Source organism: Cryptotermes secundus, unplaced genomic scaffold (assembly GCF_002891405.2).
Source record: "Cryptotermes secundus unplaced genomic scaffold, Csec_1.0 scaffold653, whole genome shotgun sequence".
Classification (NCBI taxonomy): Eukaryota; Metazoa; Arthropoda; class Insecta; order Blattodea; family Kalotermitidae; genus Cryptotermes; species Cryptotermes secundus.
The window spans coordinates 922001-933799 of NW_019736406.1; the positions used below are offsets into that span (position 1 = coordinate 922001).

The 11799-nt window shown below is 38.7% G+C and overlaps 1 protein-coding gene across 1 annotated transcript in view; it reads right to left on the minus strand.

The window, feature by feature from the left end:
- Positions 1-1156: 1156 nt before the first annotated feature.
- The window catches only part of LOC111869896 (WD repeat-containing protein 74), a 16279-nt gene continuing 5636 nt past the window's right edge, over positions 1157-11799 (minus strand). Inside the window, exons 4-7 of the mRNA XM_033753587.1 lie at positions 10037-10138; positions 7782-7882; positions 4247-4448; positions 1157-1410 (exon numbers count right to left, since the gene is read on the minus strand). Coding sequence (XP_033609478.1) covers positions 1219-1410; positions 4247-4448; positions 7782-7882; positions 10037-10138 — 597 coding nt within the window. The 3' untranslated portion in view covers positions 1157-1218. The remainder of the gene's footprint in view (positions 1411-4246; positions 4449-7781; positions 7883-10036; positions 10139-11799) is intronic.

Here is an 11799-nt window from a genome sequence, read left to right on the forward strand (position 1 = left end):
TTCAGAATTAAGAAACTATTATAAAAAATACTGTAAAATTTTATCTAAGGTTATTATGGAAGCTAAAAAACTAAAATATGATAAAAAAAATCAAAATTCCAAAAATAAAAATAAAACTTTATGGGATATAGTAAAATTAGAAACTAATAAGGGGCCAAAAAATGGAAAAAATATGCAGATTAAAGGTGGATGGAAAATGGATTAGAGAAAAGCAAGTAATTGTGGAAACCTTTAACAATTACTTTTTATCTGTAGCTGAAAATAAAAATTTCCTCCTCAATCAAGTTTTGATCTGTTATCGTTCCCAAATATCTGAACTGTGCCACATTTTCAAAGCATCTGTTTCCTATGACAGAATTAGATTAAGTCCTGAAATTTATTATATGCTTCTCTTACAAGGTATTTCAAGACACGATATTAAATGACAATGTTATGTAAATGTATAAAAGGTGAATCTTAAAGAGAAATTCGATGGGGTGGTATAGACTGGAGAGATCTGGCTCAGGATAGGGATCAGCTGTGGACTCCTCTAAACCTGGTAATGAAAATTTGGGTTCCATACAATATTGCAAAATTCTTGAGGAGCCAAACAACTGGTGGCTTCTAAAGGAGGACTCAACTCTACAGAGTTAGGTGGTTAGTTATGAAAGGTGTTATATATTTCACATGACAATGAACTAGCAGTGCACAGAAGAAATGAGCACCCTGGTGATTTCTTCTAGGGCTATGACAGATATCTATACAGTAGTTCACAAAAAATACATGCATAGAAATATATGGGAACAAATGAAAACAAGTTTTGGGAATAATTGGAGGCCTAGTTTCCTTGATACAGCATCAACTGCATAGAAAACGACACATTCAACAATTTTTGTACTGTTGTGCATTTGTTGCCATCATAGCATTATTACTGAGCCATTGCCTAGAAACGATGAGGAATACACATATAAACAAACAGAATAATTGGTGGGATTTGAGAATCACACCATTGTGATCGGCTCAGGTGCCATTACATACATACCAACCTTCATAAAGATTGGTTCAGTCTTTCAAAAACTGATTTGGGGGGGGGGGTACAGAGACATACAGACAGCATAAGCCTACTTTCATTTTTTCAAAACAAGGAAAGCGGGCTAATAAGAAGTCAATATCAAGATTCTATTGAAAAAGATGGTTTATTCATTAAGATCTTAGTAATTAGTTCATTTTGTACTCCTATTATTTGAGTTTACATTTCTTGTTGGGTGAAAACTCCTCAACAGTTTCCATATTGTTGAAAAGCTCATCATAATCATCCTCAATAATTTGTATATCATCATCACTTCCTTCTTTAACACACAAATTGTCTGCAGATTTTAAGAAAGCAGTTGAATGCAGAAGAATGCAATTCAGGCGGGATTTCATGTACATCTGAAAACAAATTGAAATTACTGCATTAGCGCTGAATCACAAGTACCAGTTAACTGCATCCAAGTTGTAATTTCTCTCGTTTTCTCTCCCTCTCTAATTATATATACATCCTTTGTCCATAAAGTTCCAAGACTGAGTCTGTAAAAAATACAAAATTTGACTTATTAACTAATGGTTCCTGTCCCCTTCAAAGTAGCCCCCCCCCTCTGACGCGAACCATGTTGTCTTCGTTCCAGGAACTTGAAGGCTGGCATGATCTTGTGTGATCTTCCACAGACACCCTGCCCAACACGATTCACCTGTGCAACTCAAACACTCGTGCCTGAGATAAAGCTTCATTGCCGTAGATATCATGCAGGATATGCAATGTCTCTGTGGCTGTCTGGCCCAGCTTCACACAAAATTTGATGTTAACTCACTGTTCAAATTGAACGTTCATTCTTCTCACAGCACAAATCTGCAACTTACAATGACATGAGTTTTCCGCCGGGCCCTGCCACCTAGTGGAGGTCAAGCGAACTAACGTCAATAACACAGGCGAGCCATAATATGTCCCATATTTAGAACACCTTTTCCTGGAGTTGCCACCATTTGCCTACGCCGAGATATTAAATCAGTCTCAGAACTTTACGGACAAAGGTTGTATATATACAAAAAGAGGATTTAATAGTTAGTGAGAGCTCTGAAATCATGATATTTTCGGTTACCACACAAATAAAATGTTCAGTGTTGTATGAATATAAGTTGTAGGTCAGATAGCCTATAACAAATAGGATTTCTGCATTAATATTGTAACCTGTATTTTCGAGCAGTCATTTTCAGTGTCTCTTGTTGCTGCCTGCACAGAATATATTGCTTGCGTCTTACAGCATATACGAAGGCGACATGCTGCTTCCACGTCCATGTTCACACTCAAATCATCTGCCACTTCCCCTCACACCACCCTGCTGAACTTCATAACCACTGTTTAATTGTGGTGAAGCCATGCTCAGACTTTCTCACAGGATCTCAGCCAGCCTTGGTCCTCAGTTTCGAGAACTATCCAGGAAAGGGGGCAGTGATTCTCACAATAGCAGTGCGCACAAACAATCCCACCTCCCCTCACTCATGCAAAGATATTGTCATGTGCTGGGTATATGTCACGTGACAAATAACTTTACGCCATACTGAATGTAGCGAATTTATTCCACATTCGCTCTTACACTTATACTATTCACAATTACATGATTAGTGCCATCTGCAGCATCACAAATACTTCTCCGGCTCTCGGTGACTGCTAGACTTCAACTGCACTCGGCGACTTCACGTTCCACACTATGTCTCTCCTGATCACACACTCTCTGCCCACATACTGCTCAGCCAGCTTTTTATACCATTCCCTGTTGTCCTGTGTTACATAACTGTGGGGGAGGGGGGCAGAGTGTTAGCTAGACTGTTACTGTAGCAGCGACAGCACTCCGACGCTGTTACGTCACCGCTGGCGGGGGGAGGAGTGTCATGCATAGCGCAAATACGTCACAATATTTATTGATATCAAAGGATCACATTTGAGTAAAATAAGTACATAAATTCTTCCTATTAATTTCAAGTATATTCAGCAACAAAATATGAGTCTGTGATGTACATCGTACATGTATGCCTATTACCACCAGTCACCCGGATAGTACTGTAGACTCTACTAGGAAATAAACAGGAATACAGTATATTCAACTAGAAATTCCACTGGAAAATGTATCTTCATAGCAGATACAGTTGACAGTTAGATGAGGTCTGGTGCCAACATTACTATTATTACCAAGCTGTGCCCCTTCTCCGAGAACACCAAATGGTGATAGCAGCCAATCACAAGGAGGACTGACTCACTCAGTCTGTGTCAGCCCATCAATACACAAGTCTGGGTCACCTGTTAATATGTAAGCACCCCAGAATTTTGCTGTAACTGATAGTTTTTATGTTCAGTCCTCTCTTTTCCACCTAATATAAGAGGGAGCATCAATAAGTAGGTCACAAATGGAACTAAAACAGCTGTAATGGATGAATTGAATTGAATTTATTTACATTCTATAAATCCTAAGTAGGTTAGTACCTTTGGATACAGAACAAGTCAAAAGGTTACATACATAAGTACAGGCAATTTTAGCTTAAAAATTAATATAACTTAATTTTACATCATTCTCTATTTACATTGAAGTATTCATCTAAAGAGTAGAAGGAAGGAGCATGTAGATAATTCTTTAACTCTGATTTAAACTTTTTAGTATCATTGCCCAAGTTGCAATAGGGTATCCATGTAGCAGCACTGTCCAGCTTCATGACAGGCTAGGTAGCAGGCAAGCATGCGCATGTTCAAAGGCTGGTTTCAGTAATCAAAATGGCAACTGTGCGACATGTTTACTACTGAAGAGCAGTGTTCTGCTGTGCATTTTTTTTGTTGGGCAAAATGACTCAGTGCAAAGAAATGATAAAGAAATGATTCATGTATATGGTTGTAAGTGTGAATTCCATCTGTTTGGGCCACTAAAAACACCTTGATGGCAAATGTTTCCCTGATGACAAAGAAGTTGAAACAGAGGTGTGGAAGTGGCTGAGACAACAGTCACAAGACTTCTATGCTGTGGGCGTCGATGAAATAGTAAAGTGATGGGACAAGTGTATCAATGTTGGTGGAGGAAATGTTGAGAAATAAATATTTTTTCCAGAATAAAATAACACGTGTTTTACATTTTATATCCATTTGTGATGTATTTATTGACTCTCCCTCATAAACTGCATCCTACATAATTAAATGCAGTTAAATGTTCCAGTGTTTTATAACAAAATAAACACATGCCTTTACCTTCTGCAACAGAGCCCTGCTGGTGAGGTTATGGACCAGAAGGTGTCGGTCTAGTCCAACACTCACAATGTAAGGCTCTGTCTTATGGCATACTATAGACTTCAACGAACCCACAGCTCCTTTATAATGTTGCACCACTGAGCCTTTCCTGCGTAGGTCAATAAGCATTATCTTTCCTTTTGTATTACCTACAACAATATGGCTGCAAAAACACAAAAATATACATCATGTAGAATCTATGTGAAATTGTGTGTGCATGTGTGTGTGTGTGTATGTGTATATACATGACCTCAGTCATATATGTAATAAAAAAATCTACATCTTTAGCAGGCCGTGGAGGCCCAGAGGGATGAGATGTTGAGGCTCCCACATCTTCTAGAAAATCAGCTCACAGATGGTGGTGAGGTTGTCAGCCTTATGCAACAGCCAACCTTTACCCCCTGGAAGATTCCTGGTACTCATTTCTGTTAGAGTCTGGGTCGACCCCAGGGCCATAGTGCAGCTGGAAGGATTAGGTCAACTGAAAAATCCAATGACCTCATCGGGAATTGAACCCGCAAACTTCTGGCTTGTAGCATAGTGCCTCAACCTACTATGCTAATTTGTGTCCCACAAGTTTAATGTACCACAGCATTAATTTAATGTATTTTATTATAACAGCTACATATATTTTCATTTCCTTGATTTTACATCAGTTTAAAGTGGTCCCTTCAGAAGTGTAAAATCCCATTTTCAGTGCTGGCTGCAGATGATCATGGGGCTGTGAACATGTATGACACACTAGCAGTAAACCTCGATCTACGCAACAGGACAGGTAAGTTACAACAAATGTGAACAGTATAGCACAATTAAATGTCAGCATTCCAAGTGCAGATCCATCCAATGCTATTCCACTGTTGTTAGATGGTTAGATACACACCTTTCTACACAAATCATATATTCCCCCATACAATGTTAGCTGACAGCCTTTGGTATCATGGAACCGAATGACTGCTCATTGGTTTTGTGTGCATATTCATACAATCACCTCAATAAACGGTTTTCACCAAACCTCATGGAATGCATGTTAATTCCATTTCAGTCTCTGCAAAGACAGTCTGCATATTCATTTTATTGAGTTAAATCAGTGATGGTTTTACATACTGGAGGTGGGAAGAAGCTTCTATTAAATTTGTATTATGAAAAGCCAGTTACTGTGACAACCAGATAAGCAGATGATCATGCTTCCTGCTTGTTACTTGCTGAGTTTACTCCTTGACCATGAAAACAGAGGCAGTACATTCCTCAGTGAGTTTACACTAGATTACATGGGACCACATCCCAGTTGGCAGCACTTTCCAGAGATGCCATCACGAGAACCTCAAATCTGGTTACATAGTCCTTGGGTATGAATAATTCAGATACCCTAGAATAATGTTACCTCATTTTTCCCTTCCATTCATTATTTATAGTATGTTAGTGGCAGAAAACTAAAAAGAATAAGCAAAAATGTTGGAATAGAAAAGTTATCAAACTCTTTTATTGAACACATTCAAAATATCCACCATTATCTCCAAAACATGATTTCCAATGCTAGGGAATAAGTGGGACACATGGTGGATGACAGGGCGGCACTGAGCTATCGCTCATTTTCATCAGACGAAGATAGGGTACCATATCATACAGAAGAATGTCATGTAAGATTTGAGGCTTTCACGGCAGTGACTATGAAGAAAGCAGTCTTCTGGGATTTGGCACCGTGTATATGTGGTGTNTAATTAAAATAAAGCTATGAAACGTCTCTATTGTCATACTTTTTACCTTACTCTTAAGGAAAATCTAAAAATAAAATAAGCAAAACACATTACAGGAATTAATATTTATAACCTTTTGTGATGGCTTGGCCCAAACACACAAGCCCACACTTTTATTAATTTTATATGGAAAATTACCTCCTGATTTGAATTTATTCAATGTCTTTTAGGAATGTATCTACCATATAAACCAAGAAATGACCGTACATGTTTAGCAGAAAATGAGAAATCTAATACCCCTGGTACTAACTGTTTATGGGATCTAGGAATAATGGTCTGTCTTAAATACAGCGGACCCTCAAACTTCGAACAGTTTGATGCTTGAATAACTTGAAACAAATAATTCAAGGAAAATTAGGAAAATTCAGCTTTGAAACTGAAACAAAATCTTGAAAGCTAGACAAATAATCACGTGGTCGTCATGTGGTCACCTTATTTCTCTGCTTGGTTGTACATGCAGTTGCTCGGTCAGTTCTCCGGTGAATGGTTCAGTGAGCATCTTGAAAATTCAGTCTGTCTGTAAGCATTTTATTTATTTATTTATCTTCAATACTGCCCATTCACAATGGCACCAAAGAAAGTTACTAGAGCTGAAAAGCCTAAGAGATAACTTGTAATTTCTACAGTAGAAATGAGTAAGGAACTTATCTTCCTGGGCGAATCTCTGGCCAGCCTCCGCATCAGCCAGAGACTTAGAAGAGCCTGAATGGAATGTTGCAGTGGTGGAGGAACTTGTGACCTTGGGGATGTCCGTGGGCCTGGAGGTGGACAGTGAGGATGTTGTGGAGTTGGTGGAAGACCACAGCGCTAAGTTGACCACCGAGCAGCAGCAAGAAGTGGCGTAGGAACTGTCTTCAGAGGTGGAGAAAGTAGACAGTAAGGGAAGCATCCCCAATGTAGGCATTAAGGAACTGCTGGGATAGTGGTCTAAAACAAAGCCTTACAGAGAAGTGGCACCCCAATACCACAGTTGTCAACAGAGTATCAACCTGTTTAAAGACAGTGTAATGCAACATTTCAGGGGGAGGGGAAAAAAAAAAAGAGACAAAAATAAATGATATTATACAGGTTTTTCTCCAAAGAAAAATCAAGTGGTGGTAATGTTAATGAACCACGACCCTCAACTAGTGGATTCCAGATGCAAGAAGGGTAATTCACTTTTTGGTGAACAGTAATATCCCTCCTACTATTATTATTGATTATTATACAATCTTTTTTTGTATGTACTATTATAAATAAAAACATTCAATTATTGAAATTAAATATATTTGTTTGATCATTATTTACCATTATGAACTTTTGATATAGGCATTTAAAATGTTTTATATTGGGTAAATTTTGGGGGTCTGGAATGGATTAATTCAATTTACATTATTTCAAATGGGGAAATTTAACCTGAAAGTCGAACCATCTCCTAGAATTGATTGTTTGAAGTTCAAGGTTCCACTGTATACTCCTTGGTCCAATACAAATGAAGGGTTCCAAGGGTTTAAGAGCTTCAAAATTATAAACAGATTTGACCATTCTATTCCTACATTATAAATTATTTTGGTGAAGAGAGCAACCTAATTAGTTCTTCTGGAAGCTTTTAAGTACCTGGCATAATTCACAAATCTTAATCATATCTTGTCACAGTTAAAACTTCTTTATTATTTTAACAAACACAGTGTAAAGCTTGGAGTCTCATCCCCAGCAACAAGGTGAGACATATTCTTACGTTATAAATCTCATGCATTACTTACTTGTCTTTGTTAGTAACTGCCAAAGTTGTCAGGGACTGTTCTGGAATATCCATATTAATAACTGGTCGCCTCTGTGGAGTGCTTGGGTCATATACTCTTACCTAGAAATTAAATATCAAACACTATACCTCTGGACTGAAACTGGAAAAAATACAGTAAAATAGCTATTCTCTGTGGGAATGGCCTTTCTTACACTAAATCAAGGTATTCACTAATAAGGGTTATTAGAAACTATATGAAGAAATTGCGTATCTTCTTTACCTTCTTATAGGACTAACTACATACAATCTGATAAGACTTTCTTTGTATTGCTAGTTAAAGAAAATAAATAAAATAACATTAGTAACAAAGAGCCAGGACTGGCTACTGGCTGGACGACCAAGGGGCTGGAGTTTGAGTCCTGGTGGGGGCAAGAATTTTCGCTTCTCCATGTCATCCAGACCTACTCTGGGGCCCACACAGCCTCCTATCCAATGGGTACCAGGGGTTCTTTCTCGAAGGTTAAAGTGGTAGAGGCATGAAGCTGACCACTAACCTCCAACTAGTAGCGAGGTCAAGAAAACATGGGTCTCTATGTCCACTCCCCCATACATCTTCATGGTGCAGTGCTTAATTAATTATGCACACAGACAACTTTAACCTTTTACCTTTAACATAATTAGTAATATGGTATACTCTGATTACTCATGCCAATGAAGACAGAATTATGCATGAATAATTGAAAAACTGGGATAAACAACAACTTTTGTTCCAAACATCTTTTGATCAGCAAATACTGAGTGAGTTACACTAAAAAATTTGTGGAAATGCATGTTTGTTTACATGAAAAATGGTCATTAAAACTGCCCGATCAAAATGAAAACTTAAATGTCATTAACCCTGAAATGGCAGCCGCAACGTTTTTCATAATGTTGGAAAACCCCAGCATCTGAAGCAACCTCGTTCTGACAGCTGAAGTGACACATCATTCTCAAGTTGCTTCATGCATACAGGGGGACACTGAGCAAGCTTCATATGTGCTCCATAGAGTTGTGAAGGCTCCTAAAAATGTGCATGGATAAGCTACAAACAGGATAATATATGTGATGATACTCAGGAGCATACCGCACACACTGATTTCTGCAATAATTAATGACTTGAAATAAACACTTCAAGCATCTCAGTCAGGAATTAAAGTAACCATGATCCACAAGCGGCATGGTTCCTGTGTGTGACTCACCAAAATCAGTTGTGTGGTTATGGTCAGGGTGAAAACATGAATCAATCACATTCACATTAATTCAAGGTAAGAGTTCTGAAAGGTTAAAAATTGCTGCACTAAATATGTATGGCTTTTGCTGGGGCTAGAAAGAGAGCAGATGAAACCTGGGAAAGGCTTGTTACCATTCAGCTTAAAATCTTTTATCTTTCTGCTTACTATATAAAATTATGAAGATTATATACAGGAAGGAATTTCAGTGTGTGGGCTGAGTTGATGGCTCTGTGCTTCACGGGGGCTGGTGTGCTACTTGCTGAGAGGCGCATACGAACTTTGCCAACGAATCAGAATGCCTGACAGCCGATAAAATTCGGAATGCAGTAGTTACAATACATAGATCACAGGAGGTGTTGAAAATGTTCTCCTCTTTATATGTAGATATTTTTCACAATTAATTGGTTTATTAAAAAACACAGGTACAACAATCCTTCTTGCACCTACAACACACAGACCCAAACTTTCACTGGGTGGCTTCAGCAGCTGTGTTGCTGTTCCTGCACTAGACTTTGCCATTCCAGTCTCCTGAGTTAGATGTTTCAGTGATTTTCTAAGTGTATGTTCAAGTCATCTAACTCATCCTCAGTAAGTGTTCAACACTTAAGTTTTTGATTCGTCGGCAAGATTCCTGTGCGTCTCACAGCAAGGGTCACACAGGCTGTTGTGAAGTGCAGAGCTGTGGACCCAGTCCACACACTAAAAATCCTCCTTGTACAAGAAATTCTTGATTATCTGTGGCAATGCAAAGTAGAAGCAGAGTGGATGATTATAAACAATGGCTAATCCAAATACCATACTTACTTTAATGCTTATAAGACAAGTTCTTTTCTCATAAACATCTGCAAAGACTTGTACAAGGAATTTTGTCATGATCAACATTAAAATCAAGGAACAATATCCACACATATCTACACTACAGCAGACTGCAAAGACAGTCCCAGTCCTCTGCGGGTATTACAAACACATGGGGGACTTGTGTTCAACATACACGAAGACTTACATGTCCATATCTTGTGCAAACTGCTATTTTGGCACTGTCTTGCAAGAAGTCCATGTCTGATACCCACACTGGTACTCGTAATTGCAACATGTCTGGCTTCACCTGAAATGGTGAGTTCTTTTACAGTCTACATTGGAATAACTCTATGGACACGGTTAATTAAGTGCAATTTCTCTGCATAAAGAACAGTTAAATTAACTAGTCTGGGAGAACTGAGGCATAGTGACTTTACAAACAGCAGTCTGGAGTTTTATTTGCATATGTATAGCATTATTATCTACATATGAATAATTATGGATTCAACAAAAAATATCTTACTAAATTAAGAGCATATATCATCAGTGTAACAATCTAAAAGAATGCATGTTAGATACTATGTAGCACGTCCACAAAGTAAGTTTCCCACTCATCCCACAGCTAGCAAACCTTATATTGCGTGCAGCGACTGCGCGTATGTGATAGAGTGTCAAAGTGGATCTCCCTGTAAGACGAAATTCAAGCAGATGTTGTTGGTGTGGAAAGTGATGTGCATGATATTCTGGGCCAAGTTGACTTCCTGACCAGAGGTGAGACGGTGAATGCTGAGCGTTACTGTGAAACACTGCAGAAATTGCGACAGGCCATTCAGAACAAGTGGCGCGGGATGCTTAGTGCTGGTATTGTCTTCCTGCACGATAGTGCTAGGCTGCACATGGCTCAACGAACAGCAAGTCTCCTGCAGGAGTTCAGCTGGGAGGTCTTTAATCATCCACCCTACAGCCCGGACCTCGCTCCCAGTCATTTCCATCTTTTCCTACACCTCAAGATATTCCTCTCCAGTAAGCATCAGCATTTTGAGAATGACAGAGAGGCAGAGATGGTTGTCACACAGTGGTTCCAATCCCAGGCGCCAGACTTCTACGACACAGGTATTCAAAAATTGGTCCCACGGTATGACAAATGTCTCAATTCTGGTGGCGATTATGTTGAAAAATAGCTGAACATTTGCTGTATCTGTTGCAATAAATATTTCCAGGAGATTGTGATTTGTTTCTGTAAACGGCCCCAGGGAAACTTACTTTGTGGACGAGCCTCTTATTAGTGAATTGGTTGGTAAAGTTGAGAAGATAGCAAGAAACCCATGGGTTAAACAGGAGATGATAAGTAAAATGGAGGAGCGAAGGAAATGGAAGAATGTAAACAATGAAGAAGGCAGGGGGAAATACAGGAGACTGAGGAATGAATTGAAAAGAGCCATGGACAGGGCCAAAAAGGAACATCTTGAGAAGATATGTAATGAGATTATAGAATTTCAAAGGACAGGACGTTATGATTTGATGTACATGAAGACAAAAGAACTAGGATGGAAAGAGAACCATGGGATTCAAAATGTTGGCATCGAAGACTCACAGGGGAATAGAAGAGTAGATCAGAGGCAAGTGCTGAAAATTTGGGAAAATTATATTACAGAACTATATGATCGACCTAATCAGCCAGAAACCTTGGAAGTGGAACCGGAAGAAGAAGTAGATACAGACGAGAAAGGACCATATATTTTACAAAGTGAGGTGGAAAAAGCTATCAAGGAAATGAGGAAGGGAAAAGCTATAGGAGATGATGATGTTCCTGGAGATGTGCTTAAATTACTGGGAGAAGGTGGTTTGAAAACATTGACAAAACTAATAAACACCATATATGAAACTGGGGAGTGGCCCAAGGACTTTACAGAAGTGCCAATGATTGCCTTAAAGAAAAAGACAAAAGCTACAAAATGCAGCGACCAT